The sequence below is a fragment of the Littorina saxatilis genome, linkage group LG1, assembly GCF_037325665.1.
Source record: "Littorina saxatilis isolate snail1 linkage group LG1, US_GU_Lsax_2.0, whole genome shotgun sequence".
NCBI lineage: Eukaryota > Metazoa > Mollusca > Gastropoda > Littorinimorpha > Littorinidae > Littorina > Littorina saxatilis.
The window spans coordinates 89,365,395-89,386,275 of NC_090245.1; the positions used below are offsets into that span (position 1 = coordinate 89,365,395).

At 42.0% G+C, this 20,881-nt stretch overlaps 1 protein-coding gene across 1 annotated transcript; it reads right to left on the minus strand.

Moving 5' to 3' along the window:
- Window positions 1–312: 312 nt before the first annotated feature.
- On the minus strand, window positions 313–20,179 carry LOC138983465 (myelin expression factor 2-like). The gene is made up of 14 exons (XM_070356762.1): window positions 19,992–20,179; window positions 18,340–18,506; window positions 17,639–17,699; window positions 13,464–13,557; window positions 12,781–13,101; window positions 11,810–11,963; window positions 10,851–10,946; window positions 10,292–10,360; window positions 9,311–9,711; window positions 9,003–9,054; window positions 7,957–8,055; window positions 7,355–7,497; window positions 2,967–5,209; window positions 313–845 (listed from the first exon to the last, which is right to left on the minus strand). Exons 1-12 carry the CDS (start codon window positions 20,147–20,149, stop codon window positions 7,436–7,438), a joined length of 1,734 nt encoding a protein of 577 aa, XP_070212863.1. The 5' UTR covers window positions 20,150–20,179; the 3' UTR covers window positions 313–845; window positions 2,967–5,209; window positions 7,355–7,435.
- Between the last annotated feature and the right edge of the window lie 702 nt (window positions 20,180–20,881).

Consider the following 20,881-nt stretch of genomic DNA (forward strand, 5'->3'; position numbering starts at 1 on the left):
TGTGTGTGCTCATGTCTGTCTGGGAAAAAAAAAAGATTTGGTGCTGCTTTTGGTTGGTTACATGACGTAGGAAGAACCAATTTCAGGAAACATCCAAGGGAAAAAAAGAGTAAGTTTATGTACAATGTTGGGCTATCTGAATTGTTGGTATAAAGTCCCTGAATATTCCAGATAAATCTCTGAAAATGATTGTTTCCCAGCCCAAGTAGAAGTCAGTTTGTGCAGATACTTGAATTGTGTTCATCTTGCACGCTAAAACGAGGTCTCTCTCACACACACACACACACACACACGCACACACACACTGGTAGATTATTTTGTTCAGTTTACTCTTTATTTCCTTTTCTTTTTATTAAATAAATAAACAGGTCACCCCAATTCACTTTCAAATTTCAATTTGGATACACCCAAGCTAAAAGTGTACAACCACAATTGCTCTTTAGATGTGGGAAAGTTTAGAGTGTGATTTTCAGAGGTTGTGGTCCAACTTTCTTTTCTGTTGAAATATGTTTCCAATCATTCTCCATTCTTTGCTTGTACATTCAATCAACCAATCAATCCGTACATACACACAAACATTCACATCCATACACACTCAAGCACTCCCCACACCTACCCCTGTACAAGACGATAAAGTTAAAGGGCAGACATTCCCTTCCCAGAAACAAGTACAAAGAAAAAGTTGCACTGTAGTGCAGACTGTTGTTGCCCACATCTGCAGAGCAGAGATGGATCATCAGGTATCATCCAATTCCCCTTGTCAGCAAATACTGTAACCTGTAAATCTTTTGACGATTTCGGTTGTCACTTGGAAGTCCACCATGATGGTCCATCTCATCAGATTTCTAAAACAGAAAAAAAGTGTAAGAAATCAGGTCAGTGATATCTCCATTCAACATCCGGAAGCAGTAAGCTGAAAAACAAAACTGTAAAGCCCAGTTCTGGGAGGAAAGATAGCTATAACTTGCACTATGTGTGTGTGCATGCAGGTACATGCCTTTGTATACATTTGTTCGCTGAAATTGTTTTTCAAAAACAGCAGCTTCATTTCTCTTAGTCTTAGCAGCAACAGCAAATATGCTACCCAAAGCAAGCATACACAGAAAAGTTCCCCAAAAACCATAGACATTTTTCTGGCTTTGTGTTTTCTTTATGCTGGTTGTTGCTTTTGTCATGTACCAGTTTGTTTTGTTTGCTTTGTTAATTCATTTTCTAGACGTTCTCATATCCTTACAAAGCCCATGACTGCTGAGTCCCCCTGCAATGACCATGCGCAGATGTTACAGAATTTAAAAAGTTATGGTATAACAAGAGGCGAAGCCATCAAGGCTCACGTAAGAAATCGACAAACAGTAACACACACACACACACACACACACACACACAAAGAGCATAGGTGAAACTGTGCAAGAAAGCGAGACACTAGATCTAGATCTGTCTGTCTGCATGTAGCCTACTCACAGGGACACGACTGCCAACTAGTCTCGGCCCGCTCAAAATAATAATGACCGAGACTTTCAGTACTTCCTTCGCGTGACGTCTAACCCTCTTACATCATAATGTGACGTCAATGTAATGTGACGTCTTCAAATGTTAGAGTTTCTACCACAGACATACACACGCACGCACAGACAGACAAAGTTACGGTCGCATAGGCTACACTTGCGTGAGCCAAAAATGATAAACCTACAAGAGCTCTTTTCTTCTTACAGAACACAACAGTTTTCTTAAATCAGTGAGAGAAAAATGTTTGGGCTGTAACAACAACAAGAAGGGCAAAGCCCATACGACTCACATGCTTTACACATTTTTCCTACCAAAATACATGTGACCTTGACCCAAGGTCAAGGTCATCCAAGGTCATGCAACACAAAGCTGTTAATTCAAGACATAGGAAGTACAATGGTGCTTATTGGCTCTTTCTACCATGAGATATGGTCACTTTTAGTGGTTCACTACCTTATTTTGGTCACATTTCATAAGGGTCAAAGTGACCTTGACCTTGATCATATGTGACCAAATGTGTCTCATGATGAAAGCATAACATGTGCCCCACATAATTTTTAAGTTTGAAACAGTTATCTTCCATAGTTCAGGGTCAAGGTCACTTCAAAATATGTATACAATCCAACTTTGAAGAGCTCCTGTGACCTTGACCTTGAAGCAAGGTAAACCAAACTGGTATCAAAAGATGGGGCTTACTTTGCCCTATATATCATATATAGGTGAGGTATTCAATCTCAAAAACTTCAGAGAAACTGGGAAAAATGTGAAAAATAGCTGTTTTTTAGACAACATTTATGGCCCCTGCGACCTTGACCTTGAAGCAAGGTCAAGATGCTATGTATGTTTTTTGGGGCCTTGTCATCATACACCATCTTGCCAAATTTGGTACTGATAGACTGAATAGTGTCAAAGAAATATCCAACGTTAAAGTTTTCCGGACGGACGTCCGGACGGACGGACGGACGGACGGACGGACGGACGACTCGGGTGAGTACATAGACTCACTTTTGCTTCGCATGTGAGTCAAAAATGTGGGCTTGGGTTTCTGCCTGAATGTCATTGTTCTAAACAATGGGCGGTTCTGGTGAGGTTATGCCCCCTCTTTCTTTCGTAAGTGGCGCCACCTCGCGGCAAGATCACACAAGAAAGACAAAACCTTGCATTGGTCCCAAATAGCATATCGGTTTGGTAACAGTCCTTGTGTAAGTCATGCATTTTATACGGTAAACAGACAATGGTCGGTTCTGGTGAGGTTATGCCCCTTCTTTCTTTCGGCTGGTAACTGGCGCCACCTCGCGGCAAGATCACAGGAGTTGTCTTGCGTTATCACCCCAGAAGCGCTCATTCATATACTGTTATAAATGCAATTGATCTGCACAAATATAAGCAGACACTGAAACGCGGTGGCATAGAACTTGTAAAACCTCTGGAGATGTTTACATCTAAAAGCACACACTTACATCGAGCTCTGGCCCCTCCGTCTCTTGGTCCTTGGCTCAGTAGACCCAGGTCACGACGTATGACTCAGGCATGGGAATTGTCCGCTGAAAGGCAAATTTCCGCCGATTTTGTTTGTTTTGTTCCGCCGAAAAAGCAAAAGTGTCCGCCAAAAAAATAAATGGGGGAGGCAAAAATGGTTCTAAAAACTGAATTTAATGGCAAACTTGGAGCTCAGATGACACCAAATTGCACATTTGGGTTCTTTGGAGAAAAACAATTCCAGGGGGGGGCATGCCCCCGAACCCCCCTAGCAGGGCTAGGCGCTTCGCATCATCGACTTTGCTATTACTTACACATTTTCAGCCTTTTTTACTTTTTTCAATTCCCATGCCTGATGACTGCCGCTCATGGCATCCTGCAATACAGAGCTCACAGGTTACAAAACTTCTTTCCATTATTTTAACACACAATTTCTTAGATACCCAGCATCATTTCGATTACCTGCACCTTTTAAACTGGTGCTCAGTGCAAACACATAACAGACTGCTCTGCTCAGTTTACCGACAACTAACAAACTGAAATTTGATGTTTACTTTCAAGTTACATCATTTCAAACTAAAACAGCTTAATAGTACAAATTTGAACAGAAAGATTATAAAAAAAATTAAATAAAAAAAGGAAGTAAAAAGCAGCATGCTCCAACTCCAACCCCATGGCAAAGCACCATGCCTCCAAAACAAAGTCCATTAGCCGCCCCAGACCGACATCAGAACACATAAACCCATTACAAATGAAGTTTCAACCACCCTGCCTTTGAACACGCCATGTGAAAAGACTGAGGAATCCCTTTTTTTTCCATACGAAAAATAGGCAAAGGAATCGATGTCATTTCGAAACCATGATCACATTTAAACCTCCCCAAACAGACCAAAAAACAAGCCATTCAATTTGTTGCTCTCGCTTTTTACCCAAACACGAGTCAACTTTGACAAAGCCAACACAAGACTGAAAGTGAAACAAACATCCCAACAGAACAGTTCAAGATACTTACACCTTGGTAGAAATTTACCACAACACCACAGCAATTCAGTCAACGCCACACTTGACAAACGTCAAGATTTTGCGGACAAAACTACACTCCTGATGACAACAAGCATCACAAAACAAAACAGGGTTAGTTCAAGTAACATCTTCTGAATCTTGGATTGGTAGCTTTGTCACAACTGAGGACGCTCAAATCAGCTTCAGCAGTTAAGAGTTACAAGACATTTGCAGCAAACTACTGATTGCAGACAACTTTTCCACAAATGGCTGCATAGCATTATTCAAAAGACTCTGACAAATTCAGCAAGCATGTGTTGTAAAACAAACAGCAAAGCACAAACTTAACAAGATGGGAGTCAAACAGGACAAACAAACTAACTTTTAACTGTTTATCCCACTGCTTTCTCTGGTGCAGGTGAACGGAACAGAACATTATTCAAACTTGCAGAGAGAGAAAGAGAGAGAGGGTGTGTATTGCTGTGATTCTGCTAGGAAAATGAAAGGAACAAGCTGCAGAACTTCAATAAAGGGAAATTCACATTGAAGAAAACAAGAACATACAAAAGAAACAAAATACTTGACACTGACAATTTTCTAAGATTAGTCTAGCAAGCAGCAAACAGCAGAAACAAGTAAAATAATTTTAAAAAGGCGATTAAAAAAAAAGATTTTTTGTTTAAAGTTAAATAATCACAACCACAAAATAAAATCAATTATGTGATATAACATTTGCACACAAAAGTTAAATAAAATGATCTTGGGAAAATAAGAAATCACCCTGAAAATTAGTCTTAACTATTGATTAAGTCTAAGTTCCATCAACCAATCAACCAACATAGCCGATGTTTGGACAAACTGCTGAAGATGAATCAAAACAGGACTGCCCTTGACGCACTGTGAACTGTGGAAGCAGAGGAATGTGATTTGAGCTCAAACAGCAAGGGAAAGAAGAGCGTAAAATCTTACCAATACCAACCCGAGACGTTTGCCACCACAGGAGACACAACACTCTCAACTCAACTTGCCACACTCCCCTCCGTCACACACCTCAACCACACCACTCCTATTATGTTGACTCCACCACTCTCTCCTCTTTGCCTTCCACTTTGACGAATTTTGCAGCAACTTCTTCCTCTGCAAGACTTCATCCCCAGTCAACCGCTCAAATCCACTGAGCCTCGTTCCCTGAGGCAACAACCGCGGACTGGACCTGTCGTCTCTGAAGAGTGCAGTTAGACACCACTTCTTACCACAAACATCATTTCTTGGAGACCGAGTTGCACGATCACAAACAGACATCTCACATACACACAGTCACCGATACCTCTGTTGACTTTCTTTGAAACTGTTGAACCAAATTTACCATCTTTATCTGAGTGCCCCCAAAACATGTTCAGACAGTTTCCATTTCAGGAAATTTACTGATAGTTAACTTTTGATCAACATACAGAAGAATTATTAAAATAATTGCATGTTGGTTAGTCTTCTTCTTCTTCTTCTTCTTCGTTCATGGGCTGAAACTCCTACGTTCACTCGTGTTTTTGCACTAATGGATTTTTACGTGTATGACCGTTTTTACCGCGCCATTCCGGCAGCATACCCGATTTCGGGATAGCATACTGGGTATTTTCGTGTTTCTATAACCCACTGAACTCTGGCATGGATTACACATTTACAGGTTCTTTTCCGTGCGCTCTTGGTCTTGTGTTTGCGTGTACACACGAAGGGGGATAAGGCACTAGCAGGTCTGCACATAAGTTAACCTGGGAGATCGGAAAAATCTCCACCCTTAGCCCACCAGGCGGCCGCGGCCGGGAATTGAACTCACAATTAGAAGGCAGATGTCTTATCCACTACGCCCGTAACTGGTTAGTCAACAGAGAAATTAACTTTCACAAGGGTCGGAAAGTTACTGGATGAAGAGCACCGACTCACGTTCAATTATAAGGCAGGGCCTAGCATTGGAAAAGTGAGTTCAGCTTACAAAGGCAGGGGTCTGGGGCCCCCAGTGGGGTCCAGGGGCAAAGCCCCCTGAATTTGAAGATTTGTTAGAGATTTTTGACCTAAAATGACCCCCCCCCCCCCAAAGAAGATTGAGCAACTAAATTATGCCTTCACAGAAATAGCAACCTTTCGGAGCCATAGTCCGTATCGACACATTACTTCTTCTGACTTGCCTTCCGCCTTCAGAACGAAATCCAGCCATTCCCACTTCCAGGAATACCTGGATTCTTTCTCACTGAATGGCTGACCACGTTCAACAATGTCGCTTCAAGACATTATTTCAAGTCTAGAGCCACAAAACACCGGCACAAAGCATGCTCACGCGATGCCAGAGGAAGTGCGTGCTCAAGCAAACTGTCAAACCGATTGAGAATTGAACCGAACGGCGCACAAAACGAAAGCTGGGACTGTTTGGGTTTACCGTTTGGGAATAATAGGTTTTTGCATTTTGGCGTACACCAAATCGAATTCCGCGTACTGGAGATGTTATTTTGGCGTAAAGTACGCTGAACGGCTTACAATGCTAGGCCCTGATAAGGGCAACATCTACATCAGTTGTTTATGATAAGCTATACTGGAAAATACGATAACCAGTACTGGAGAAAATATAAGGCTTTAACAACTAAAAGGACAGAATTCCATCACCAAAAGTTTACTTTTTGTGTGTAGATCTTTTACAGTGTATAGAACATTTAATTTTGGAAAATGTTGTCAACATATAACTTACATTACCAGCACCAGCTTGAACCAATGACCCAAACCAGGTAAAAATAGCAGTGAAGACCAAGGCTGATTACGAGACCCTTTATTGTACTCGAACACAAAACTCGATGAATCAAACACAGAACGACAAAAACACAGTCATGAACTGCCGATTAAAATCTCCAAATAATAGCTTACTCCTGCCCGGAAAAGCTTATTCTGGGGGCAAAAGTTTTCTATTTTTCTAAAACATCATTGAAACTGAAGGCAGTGACAGGACAAACACACACACACACACACAAAGCACAGACCTGATCTTTCAAAAAAATTGAGCCTGCTAAGAAAGGAAATCTACAAGAACAACTCGGAAAAAAATGAACTTCTTATCCGAATACCAAATAAACAGTGTCTGAAGATGTCTCACAAAAATAAGATGTTGAATTCAGAGTAAACAACACAGTAGCGCACAATGTGCAACTGCTCCGTAGTACAGACTTTAGCACAAGGTTCTCCAAACAGCAGGATGAAACAGGCGACGACATAGATGAAGCAGGAAACAAAAACTTTGTCCACCAACAATCCTTCCTCCTCCAATGACGAAAACTCAGAAACCGGTTCAAAGGTCAAAGACCATGCATATTCATCTGTAGATACATACACCACGTATCAAGACAGCCACTGGTCCAGTGTGTCCACATGGGTCCGGTGGTAGCACTAGCAACAGCTCAGTGCAAGCGATTCAGCCTCGGTACATTCGCACTTCAATGGTCCGTCCTTCAAAGCGGGTTTGATCCATGCTGTCTGAAGACAGTCAAGGATCAGATATTACCAGAGTTTGGCAGATACATTTCAGATAGTACACAAATCTTGCACACTATTTAAGCAACATCAAAGCAGCAATAACAACCCACGAAATCATCTACATCTGAAACAAGAAGATCTGTCCTTTTTATTTTGAAGACGATATAATTAGCCTAATTCTTGGTTATGTTTGTCATAGAAAACAAGTACTTCTTCTTCTGTGTTCCCAGCCATGCTATATCTTCGATCCAGTCTGTCGGGCAAAGTCTGCAGCCCGCCGCAGCGAGTATGCAAGTACAACTTCTATTCATTACCACATCTGGCTTCCACACTAAATGGGTTTCAGTCACAGAAGTTAGTGCAGTCCCTCATGTTGAAGATAAACAAAAACACAAAATCATATGGCATTATATATGAATGAACCAAAGGTAGACACTATGGCCCATAAACCAAGGATACCAATAGCCCGCAGAGCATCATCTTCTGTAGAGAAGCGCACCAGGCCCTGGCCTGTCGACCGCCCTTTCTCCAGCTTGATCTCCGCAAATTTCACCTCACCTGTCACACACACAGATGTGCCATGCTGGTCAATAACAATACACTGCAATTAAAAGGAAAAAATAAGGATAAGGATACAGTATCCTACATAGTCCTGTGAGGTTATCCTCATGAAAATTCAAGCTGCATTCTCAGTGGGGAAAGTCTGCGCGGGGATGTAGCTCAGTCGGTAGCGCGCTGGATTTGTATCCAGTTGGCCGCTGTCAGCGTGAGTTCGTCCCCACGTTCGGCGAGAGATTTATTTCTCAGAGTCAACTTTGTGTGCAGACTCTCCTCGGTGTCCGAACACCCCCGTGTGTACACGCAAGCACAAGACCAAGTGCGCACGAAAAAGATCCTTTAATCCATGTCAGAGTTCGGTGGGTTATAGAAACACGAAAATACCCAGCATGCTTCCTCCGAAAGCGGCGTATGGCTGCCTAAATGGCCGGGTAAAAACGGTCATACACGTAAAAGCCGTGGGAGTTTCAGCCCATGAACGAACAAACAGTGGGGAAAGTGAGCTGCCATACAGTACGGCGCTACCCATGTTTTGTTTTCCCTGCATGCCTGGATTCATTTTTTCAAAACCTGAGACTTTCCTTGTGAACTTAGGTTCTTTATTGTGCGCATGGGGTGTTTGAACACCGAAAAGAGTCTGCATGAAGTTGAACATAAATTCCCCGCCGACATGGGGGTCAACCCACGCCAATAGCAACAAACTGGTTTCAAGCCAGCGCCGCTACCGACTGAATTATCTCCCTGCCCCCAGCCTGTAGCTTTCAAATGTTTGTTCACAATGGAGCTGAATTCTTGCACCTAATACCTACACACATCAAAATGCACCTTACATCTCTTGCTCCCTTCAATTTCTATTACAAAAAAGAAAAAGAAAAGAAAAGCCTTTGTACATTTACTTGCTTATGGCACCAGAAAAAAACACAGGTAAAAACAAACACCAAACTTACCAATTTCTCGGAACCGTTCACGAAGGTCTTGCCATGTCACAGCATACGGCAGCTGAAACCGTGCAGAAGAAATCAGTAAAGCTGCAAAAGTTTACCCTCTGGTCATTACTGATTTCAGCAGATCAAGCAAAACTGTTCCCAGCTCAGACAATGCACTCTCAGCTAGAGCAACAACATAATTCAGAATTTGTACATGAAATCAGTGTGGGTAAATAAGTGATTTCAGAGTTGATTTTCCATGCTGTTATATTCATTAAATGAAGCAGCATGAATATCAAATAATAAGAAAATAATTCTGCAGAACTCACATTTTTGACAAGGACAGTACAGTTGTCGGGTCGAGTGAAGCGCTGACCTCTTTCTTCACGGCGACCCCCCCGGTCACTGGAACCCCCATACCCACCGCCCCCTCCTCCTCCCCCCATAAGGACAGAGTCCAGCCCCATGCCCCCTAACCCTTCTATTCCCAGCTTTCCCAGACCCCCACCCATCCCTCCGAGACCTGCGCCAAGACCCATGGAACCCAGACCACCCAATCCTGCGCCTAAGCCGAGCCCTGACAGTGCGCTGAGACTACTGGCACTAAGACCCCCCAGGCCCTCAACTCCCAGGCCGAGGCCTGCAGCCCCCCCTAGCCCTCCTCCCAGCCCCCCAGCGCCTAAACCAGACGCCCCCAACCCTGCTCCCATACCCACACCCGTGCCAACAGCTGCAAGAAGAAATCAACAAGCAGATGAGTCATTTTCACCTACAAATACAATGTAAATTGAAAACAAACAAAATTACAACACAAACACACACAGGCTAACATCTGACAAGAAAAAAAATTTCAACAACAGTCAAAGATAAAATGTATACACAGAATACAGAATACAGAACAGAATCTTTAATTGCCCAAGGTTGGGAATTTGTGATGACATTGCGGTTAAGAAACATTTCAATCCAGCCATATACACCAACACAAATAGGCATGAAAGCTTTAACGCAGACCATATCTGCCTATTCAAAAGTAAAATATTTTTAGTTACACTATTACAACATTTTTGCTGCTACATTTTCTGCTCGCTAAAACCCACACTTCAAACTTACAATACCAATAAGCCTCAACGACAGTGGTGCCCAAAGATACCAAACAACTACCCCTCTTTTTTCAGTCTACGTAAAACTACTCTGTTCTCCCCACAAAAAAACCAGCTGGATTAAAGGGTTATGGCATATTACTGACCATACATAATTACACTGAGTATATATTTAAATGAAACGGTTTTACACACTTATATAATACTTACAACTCAACTGAGTATTGGTGAGAGGACAACCGCCCAGTCCCAGACCCATGCCAATTGACTTCAGGCCACCTGCAGGGAAAAGACAACAATGTCAATATGTTTACAATTCACTACAAAAAGTGCCAGTCCACTGAACTCATATTCACAGAAACCCTCCTCAGGTCAGGAGACACTTCTTGTGAAAGAATCAAATCTGCATAATGCATGTGCCTTTTTCTTCTTTGATACTGAAACATGCTTGTGTGACATTAACAGGATAACTAAGCGTAACCATACCAAAATATGTTCACATCACTATATCCCCAACCGATAGTTTTGACATGCAGGAGGTCTTCCGACAATACAATGCTTTCACTGACCTATTGTCCTCTGAGTCCGGGAACAACACTAGAATCTTCTTCTTCACGCTTATGAGGAAATCCCTTTGCAGGGCAACGATCCTTATTGCCTATTGATTTAAGTTCAGGATACAGACAGTATGATTGATAGCTACTGAGAATGCTTCAAAAAAGTAGTTAATGCAAAAAAAGATCACAAAGTGAATAAAAATAAGACGAACTTGGCAGCTTGGGGCCTGGTGGGGGCTGGTCGTCTGGCACCTTGTCCATGCGCACTATCATTCTCCGATCAAACAGTGATTGGTTGTTGAACATTGCTGTATCATGTCAAGGAACCATACATTTTTATCATTATTACATGTTTATTTTACACCCACTTCACTTGAATGAACAGGAGCCGTGAAGGCCTTCTTTAATAGAAGTTTTCCTGAAATAACTCTGTCAGGATTTTTAAGTGGTGTGGTAGAGTAAGAGCTCCTTTTACCAGGACAAGCTTTTCAAAACAAGGCAAAGTACGAAGTATCACCCTTCCAATCGGTTTAACCTGCCATCAGGATGAACAACTAACTCTGATGTGTGTGTTATGCAGCGTGCGCTCAATATGATACCCTCGTCTTTCGAAATATGCACATAGGAGTCATGATTTGCTACCGATTGCTTGCTGATCACTGGATGTGTTTGCTAAGCACGTGTGTTTTCCTAAACTCATGTGACCTCAAACATTCAGTGCCAATGCTTCGTGCAGTAAGCTTCGTGAAGTAGCCTTTATGAAGTCGACTTTGCCAAATTAATTTCTTGCTTGATGCACTCAACGCTGAAAAAATTGCAGTGTCATAAATACAAAACGAATGTTTCAAAGCAACTAAACCATGTCTCCATGTGACTTTAGTTATACATTTTTCACAGCTAAACTCTACCAAGAACTTCTGGTACTTGGTAATACATATTGCAGGCTTCTGCCTTTGGTGACACTTTCGCTCTTTTTCCCTAAGCAGGGCTTTTTTTCGTTTAATTTTCATTACTTACGCACACATGCTCTTTATTCAAAAGATCCGATCAGGGGAAATATGATAGAAAACAAGCGTTCAAACGTTAACAGCCAAAAGAACATTCAAACAAATGAGCGCAACAGAGCATGATCATCAATTTCATTTTGACCATGAAACTACAGAAAGGATACAGACAGCTTGGACGGCCTCCCAAGGCTGTTCGAATGTGACAGTGCCCATCCCTCGAGACTTTCCGCTCTTGTCCTCCTTGATGTCGGCCTTCACCACGTTGCCAGCCAATTTGAACACTTCCTTCAGTTTGTGCCATGTCACCTTGTAGTCCAGCTGCAATGTCACCGTAACACAATGTTACACTATGCTGAGGCTAATTCAAAATTAAAACAGCTACCCTGCCAGATAGTGAGAACAAACACTTCTTCATAGGTCTTGTAATCAGTCTTAAAAAGGGAGAAAACGCACACACACCTACACCTTCTGGCATGGGACTTGCTAAAGAGGCAGTCTAACTCAATCAATCAATCAATATGAAGCTTATATCGCGCGTATTCCGTGGGTACAGTTCTAAGCGCAGGGATTTATTTTATTTTTTATTTTTTTATGTAATTGATATCGCGCACATATCTCAACACACGAATTCAAGGCGCAGGGATTTATTTATGCCGTGTGAGGTGGAATCTTTTTTACACAATACATCACGCATTCACATCGGCCAGCAGATCGCAGCTATTTCGGCGCATATCCTATTTTTTACGGCCTATTATTCCAAGTCACACGGGTATTTTGGTGGACATTTTTATCTATGCCTATACAATTTTGCCAGGAAAGACCCTTTTGTCAATCGTGGGATCTTTAACGTGCACACCCCAATGTAGTGTACATCTAACTGCCTGCCATCTAAAGGCAAAGCAGCTATAAACAGTCCTATCCTAGATATTCAATAGGCTCTGAAAAATGCATCAAAAGACATATAAACAAACTTGTCTTGCAACAGCTGATGTTTCATCTAAATTTTGCAAGTCCCTGAAACTTACATGCCCACATTTTCTACATTACAAACATACCCTCTTTTCAGTTTCAACACGACAAACACTGCATCCAGAAAAACACACTGTCTTACAACACAAATGAAAGATGTACTCACATTGGCCACAAAGACGGTGTTGGAGATTGGTCCCTCGATGCCAAGCTGGGCCAGAATTTCTGGAGTTAGTCCCCCTGCACCAAGAGTGCTGAGCATCCCTCCCATTCCCCCCATGCTACTTGGTCCCATACCCCCTCCCATACCCAGCCCTACAGCCCCCATGCTACTTGGTCCTAATCCTCCCATACCCCCTCCCATGCCTCTGTCTCGCATATCCCCCATCCCCCCTCTGCCGCCACCGCCTCCTCCTCCTCCTCCCCCTCCTCCGCCTCCTGGCATGTGACCCATGGCCTGCAGCATGCGTCTGTCTTTTTCACGTTCCTGCCCACAATATAGAAAATATAAATCAAATGTGGAAAAATAAAAAGTAACTCAGAATGTATACTTCTTTACAGTAATCTTAAGACCTACACAACATACTCTTCCTGTTCCGATAATGTTTCAAGACCTCCAAAAGACAAGACAAAGCAATGGGAGAAAGACAGTGTGAACACCAGACATGTTGCTGAATCGCAAAGCAGGCAACTTAAGCTTCATGATTTATATGTGGTAAGCTGAGCAACACACACACACACACACACACACACACACACACACACACACACACACACACACACACACACACACACACACACACACACACACACACTAATAGTTCAGTCTGAAAGAACCCCAAGTCTCACCTCATTGACAACCAAGTATCTGTCATGAACTTTGTACTGGTGCATGGTTTCAATAGCTTTTCTTGTGGTGTCTTTGTCCTTGAACTCTACCACCCTGAAAAAGAGCAGCACATTGTATAAAATGTAGACATAGACGTTTCTTCCCATACATGTAGTGCTAGTTCTGCAAGGAACCTTAAAAATTAATCAAGTGACCATTCTGAAGTCAGTAAAACTTCACAAGTTTTGTTGTCGTTTCAATGATCATGTAGTCCTGAATTTTTTAAATGTTAATCATAATCTGGATTTTCTTGTTTCTAGCAGTAGAACAACATTCTCCCATACACATCCAAACTTATAATTATACGTTATAGCCAAATGATACTACAGACATGGGATTCAGAAAAAGTGATAATTAAGGAAAAAGAAGGTGGGGGTCTGGGGGCCGCAGAAGGCCCCCAGTAGGGTCCAGGGGCAATGCCCCTGGTCGGGGTCTGGGGGCGAAGGTTTTTAGTGTTTTAGACACACAAAAATGGCCCTGAAATGCATATTTCAGCTTAATCATAGAGCTTCTATATCAATGGCAATAACAACAATTCAAACAGCAGGGAAACATATGAAAGAAAATTAATTTTGTTGTTACCTCACCTTGAATTAAAGCAGAACTGTTTTCCATGAGTAGAAAATAGTTTGTCAGAGTCCACAACAAGTTTAGTGTCTTTTTCACGGAGACAACAATGGTGTGTTTGCACTGTGTTAAACACAGCATGTATCAAGTCTAAACATAGCTGCCAACTTTTCCCAGATAAAAATAGGGAGGAATGAGCGTCTCGGCGCAAAGCGCCGAGCCGACGGCGCAAAGCGCCTAGAATGCTAGGGGGTCCGGGGGCATGCCCCCCCGGAAATTTGTTGAAAAAAAGAATGCAAAATGGTGCAATCTGGTGTATTCTGAGGATTATAATTGCCAGTTTCTGGCAGCAAATTTTTTCACAAAAAAGGAAAAATGAGCTGGAGAGAGAGTAGATGTTGTGACTTACCAATGCACGTCAAGCTTCCTTCTACAGTATTTCATACTTCTTGACAGTCACATCTTCCATCATCAGAAGAAAAAAAATTAAAAAAAAATAAAAAAGAATCATCAGAATGCATTGGTTTCTTGAATCAATCACTGCATGTTGTTGCTCTGTTAACAGTTGCTAGAATTTGTTTTCCTTTCCGGCTTCTAAAACTAGAACTAAAACGTAATGGATGTAATTTACTGAATAGTAACGAAGTTCATTTGCCTGTGTGGGGTGGAGATGGGGGTGGAGGTGGTTTTTTTACTTCCAACTTCGGCAATGGTAAACTCATCTCTGCATTCATAGTTCGAACATCGACGTCTGAAGCGAACAGTTGGGTAATCTTTCTCGTCTTCTCGACGGCTGTCCCCCGGTTCCGTTCATGTTTTGCTGTTCTTGAATGAGCTTCAATATCCCCCCGGCCTCCATGTCCGATCACAGGCGAAGGTATCGTCCACTGGACTACTACTATCACAGAAAGACTACTTTCTGTGATAGTAGTAGTCCAGTGGACGATACCTTCGCCTGTGGTCCGATGCTGATATCTTCGCGGCACTTGGTGCAAAACGCGAAATGTATGCCGCGTCTTGTCGATTCGGAGATGAAGTCATACTCTTGTTTGTAACTCTTTTTGAAATTTTACAAGAACTTTTGGGCCGACTTTCGGCCGCTGGACCATTGTTTTCTTCATTTTGTGGTCGTCTGCTGCTGCTTCTTCTTCTGCTTCTCATCCACATTCGACTGAAGCGCATGCGCTAGCCACAAATCTCGTCTATTCTCGTTTAGTTTCGATTTTGATCACAGCGTTTGTGTGACGAAGCCTCGCACTGAACGAGAGTTCAGAAGTGAAACTACGCCGAGTACAGGCGCTTGAAAATACACTCCAGTCATTATATAACTATACTCGAAAAAATGTTAATCGGGAAACTTTTGCACTATTCGGGAAAATCCGGGAATTTCCCGGTTTTCTAGGGAGGGTTGGCAGCTATGAGTCTAAAGCATCGCCAACTTTCACGTCTTGCGTCTTCTGGCCTTTCTCGTCTTTCCAGCTCAATGATACAACTTCATCGAGCCAGTCGAATCTCCAGAGATTTTTCTTGTACTTCTGCTGGTCAATTTCCCAGGCAAGAACGGTTTCGTCTCGCTTTAGCTTCCTCATCATTTTGGCAGGTGGCTCGAAGCGATGTAAAAATGGCGCCGAATCATTCTCATACGGTATGCTTAGACTGAATCCCCGATAGCTACGTTGAAACGGTGACTGTAGGAGACAAAGAGCGCGTTCCCATACGGATCGACCAGAAACTGTCTGACCGTTTTAGGAACCAACCGTTCAAGAATAGTATGGAATGGAGCGTCGCGATCAGCGGACCGGCCGAAAAACTTGGGTCTATTACTTCATATACCCCAAAATTTTCTCAGCGGATTTGCACGAATCTCAAGAATGATCCCTGGAGCCTAAAAATTTACGGAATTCCGTAAATTTACGGAAGAATCCCATGTCTGAACCTAACTCATCTCTAGAATTCTTTCTTTCTTTATTTGGTGTTTAACGTCGTTTTCAACCATTCAAGGTTATATCGCGACGGCGAAAGGGGGGAGATGGGATAGGGGAAAGGGGGGAGATGGGATAGAGCCACTTGTTAATTGTTTCTTGTTCACAAAAGCACTAATCAAAAAATTGCTCCAGGGGCTTGCAACGTAGTACAATATATGACCTTACTGGGAGAATGCAAGTTTCCAGTACAAAGGACTCAACATTTCTTACATACTGCTTGACTAAAATCTTTACAAACATTGACTATATTCTATACAGTGGAACCCCTCTCTAGCGACCTTGAAAATTTTGACAAAAATCGGTCCTTATGGAGGGGGGTCCTTACAGGGGAGGGGGCGGGGTCAGGGGGCCACAAAGAAAGTCAGATTTTCTTAAAAAAAGAAAACAGAGAAGTTTGAGTTGCTGACGACCGTTTCCTCAAGCAAACTGCTTCGATTTCATGTTTTTGACATTGTCCATGGTGTCCACCAGTTCTGGTGCATGAACTACCCTGGCCAAGTTTCCTCTCAAGACATCAAAGAGACCGCCCCATAGGTTAAACTCCCCATAGGTTAAACTCGGTCACTGACCCGGGTGCAGGAAGTGTTTCCTCTCTCAGATATGAAAGGGGAACCACCTCTCATAGCTAAAACTGGGTCAATGACCCCTGGGAAGAAGGTCAGTGTCTATAAACAAGGCCACCCAGCTATCACAACGGACCTGCCTTTGATCTCGCCGCACACGCAGATCGGAAAATTCTTTTTTCTGGCAGCCAGGAACCAATCCCAAACCTTTTCATTTACGTCAGAGTATGTTGTCTTCTGCCGCTTTGATCGCATTCGATCGGCATTGTCACCACTTTCCCACCTTTTCAGAATGTTTTCTTTGTCTTGGATAATTCTTTGAATTTGCGATTTTCCAACATCAAGACTTTTTGCAATCGCGATGGCAGTTTCTCCCTTTTTGTGTCTGTTCACAACATTCACTCGATTTTCGAGAGTTAAATATTTTATTTTATTTGTAGACGCCATGTCGATCTCCACTGCTCTTCTGTCCAAAGACTGTCTATTCTGACTGATGTTGGTCACACGAGTTTGTTTTCTCGATGATTGGTTTGTGATGTTTACTCAGCCCACCCAACCATCACACCTCTCAGCGGTTTAGTGCCTTTGCTTACGCGAGACGGTTATAACTGGTTATAACCGGTTTGTCAGTGATGCGTTACGCTGACTGAGAGTCTTGGCTTTGTCTGACAAAGTCGTTACACAAGCTGTTAGGTCGGTCCTTAGACGTTATAGCGGGGTGGTCACTACACTGGTGACAACTATATAAGGAAACACATCGGTTAAAAAAAAAAGGGTCGTTGTGGCGGGGTAGACGTTAGAGAGGGGGGTCCTTGTGAGGGGTTCCACTGTACAAGAAACACTTAACAAGGGTAAAAGGAGAAACAGAACCGTTAGTCGCCTCTTACGACATGCTGGGTAGCATCGGGTAAATTCTTTCTCGTCCCAACCAATATGGGACTCCCCCTAACCCGCGGGGGGTCATCTCTAGAATGCCTGCCATAACGAATGGAAGATTTTCAAACAAGAGCAGATACTTACGCCATTCCTTTTTGTTTTCCATCATTTCCTGCAATCATTTCCACATACGCCACATCCCCAACTGCAAAAAGAGACTTTCTATTAGATTTTCTTCCATTTCCTTTAAACGCTGTCCATGTGAGAGACAATGAATTCCAAACAATGTATCTTGTGCAAAGATTTTTCTTCAGTTTCGCAAACTCTGCCCTCAGATTCTAAGACAGGTGGTCAATCCTACTTCAGTTATGATGTCGACCTGTACAAAATAAATGGCTAAAGTAGTAAAGATAGTCTGTTCATTTATAAAAATAAAAAAAAAAGGATTTATCTCCGTATCTGCCATAAACTTCAGTAAGGACTCAAGGAGTGCCGATATAAAGTTAACTCTGTATCAGGCAAAAATACATGACAGTATGTATATATATCCTTATAGTTATACACAAGATAGTAAAATGAAAACGTGTCTATGTCATACTGTTATAAGAAATTATGCAAGGGTGGGCTGTGCAATCAATGGCATGCGTTTACTGCACTCAGGCACTTGTCTATGCTCAACCTCTCCTTATAAAAAATAGAAAAGAAGGAAAGGTTTTACAAGCAAAGGTTTGACTACATCAGTGCATGTGGCTACTGGCCGGCAGGTGGACAAGCCCCACCCCTCCTTCCCACACTAGGTATGAGAGTAAAACTGTACAATCATTCTCTGATTACTTCATGCTTACCCTCTTTTCTGAACATGTCTTTAATGTCCTGCCACTTCAGTTCATACGGCATGTTCTTCACAATGATCCGTGTTGAGCTGACGTTCACTATTCGTTTCCTCTGGCGGTCTTTGTCTCTTGATCGTGACCTGGACCTGCGAGGTGACCTGGATCTTCTTCTGTCGCGTCTGCAAAATAAAAAAATAATGGTGAAGTGATGACACACCTGAACTCAAGAATATGAACCTCACATAAGCCAGACAAGGACTAAAATTATGGATCATCTTCACTTCTCCTAGTCTTAATGCAGACCTGCCCCCACTTCTGATGATCACATAAGATTATCATGATCACAATCTGAAGTACCAAGCTACAGTTAGTAGTTACATGGGGATGGACAAATCTCAAAAATGTAAATCACCAGCCAGGCAAGTAACTTCAAAGTCATTAGCCCGTCAGAAATTCCATACAAATAAATGATGTCACACTGTTACTGTTTGTATAAATGACTATCACAGTATCAGATTTATTTATACACCTAAAATGAAAGCTGTGAAACAATCAACAACTGGGCCACAGTCAGTGATGAATAGGCTTTCTAAACTGGTGTCTTGTCAGGCTTTTGCTCTGCGGTTCTTCACCGACAGTGACACAAGCAGCAAAATCTGAGCAGTCTATGTTTTACGCGACTTCATATTTTTGAACTCGGGTTATACTGTGGCAAAGAAAAAATGGGTTACAGTATTTCTGTCTTTCTGAATTCCTAGAATTTGTCAAAAATAAAATGCGCCATTATCTCCTCATCAAACTCCCAACATGATACTCTCCTATCGGGCTGTTAATGTTATTGGCATTCACTTATCAGCCTTGTTTTTTTAAAATGGTCAATCTGTTCTCTTTCGTATACTGTTTGTTTTTCCCCTTGTTTTGGCATCAGTCTTTAAACATAAAATTTTGTCAGCAGGTTGGGGTCGGTCGGAATCAAAGTAGCGAAGCCTGACCGAAGTGCAAATAGTGCATCTAAGACGACAATGATATGGTGGTGTTTTTAAGGACAAAAGTTTCTGCATATATGTGCAGTAAGTACATGGCTTTGAAACTCAATAACACAAAGAAGAGTTGTTTAGCATTTTACCAGAATTTTCACTGGCCAGCTGGGTGAGCTGCCAGACGGTTACTACTAGTAGTTGGCAGAATGTTTACTTGCCCCTGGGCAGCAGACGATTTGGCCATGCCTGGTTACAATCGTAAAAATGCACTGTTGCAACTTGCATTTTGATGTGCACAATCTACAAGGACTGACCAAAATTATTAATGATATAAGTCCATCCAAATTAGTAGACCTTTTTTTAAAATCTACCTCAAGACAGCAGTCCGTTTAGCACGCGTGTTTATAAGACAGCAGTCAGTTTTGAATGCATTCATCATGTATGTTCTCTGAGTCTCTCCTTAAATTTCTGTGTCACTGGCATGTGTATGTGTGTGTGTTGGGGTGTGTGTGTGCGTGCGTGTACTCAGTTAAATTCCTATGCATTTAATTGTTTTATGTGTCATTCGTCGTTTGACCGTCAGTTTCTGCTGTGAACATTCACAATCACATGATTGTCAATGTTCTTCCTCTTTAACTTTGAGGAACGGGAACCCACGCCATTTTGTGCTGGTCGGCGACATACCTTCTGTTTTTGTCTCGATCTTTTTCTTTATTCTCGCCATTCTGTGACTGAGATTGTGCTTCTTCCTCCTCTTCTTCTTCTAGTGCAGTTTCCGGCTCGATTACAATCTCCTCGGAATCTTCCTGCTTGCTCTGAGACGCGTTTGCGGTGTCGGCCATTTTAACTTTTAATTTTCATGTAGCTTCCGCTGTGCACTGGCTTATGCAAACCATCGATCGGAAAATAACGTACTTAGCTTTTATTTTTAATTTCTACAAAAAAAGAGCAATATCAAAAAGCTACTTTCAATATTTTCGTCATTCTTTTTATATTTAGTCAAGTTTTGACTAAATATTTTAACATCGAGGGGGAATCGAAACGAGGGTCGTGGTGTATGTGCGTGTGTCTGTGTGTGTGTGTGTGTGTGTAGAGCGATTCAGACTAAACTACTGGACCGATCTTTATGAAATTTGACATGAGAGTTCCTGGGTATGAAATCCCCGAACGTTTTTTTCATTTTTTTGATAAATGTCTTTGATGACGTCATATCCGGCTTTTCGTGAAAGTTGAGGCGGCACTGTCACGCCCTCATTTTTCAACCAAATTGGTTGAAATTTTGGTCAAGTAATCTTCGACGAAGCCCGGACTTCGGTATTGCATTTCAGCTTGGTGGCTTAAAAATTAATTAATGACTTTGGTCATTAAAAATCTGAAAATTGTAAAAAAAATTAAAAATTTATAAAACGATCCAAATTTACGTTTATCTTATTCTCCATCATTTTCTGATTCCAAAAACATATAAATATGTTATATTCGGATTAAAAACAAGCTCTGAAAATTAAATATATAAAAATTATTATCAAAATTAAATTGTCGAAATCAATTTAAAAACACTTTCATCTTATTCCTTG

Bases quoted from the DNA above. Each gene is read 5' to 3' on its own strand.
- LOC138983465 (XM_070356762.1), bottom strand. From the start codon at position 20,149: ATGGCCGACACCGCAAACGCGTCTCAGAGCAAGCAGGAAGATTCCGAG. The intron at 13,102-13,463 runs GTGAGACTTGGG...TATTGTGGGCAG, and splicing joins GATACTTGGTTGTCAATGAG to GAACGTGAAAAAGACAGACG. The intron at 10,361-10,850 runs GTTCGTCTTATT...TTTTCCCTGCAG, and splicing joins ACCAGGCCCCAAGCTGCCAA to GTGGCCTGAAGTCAATTGGC.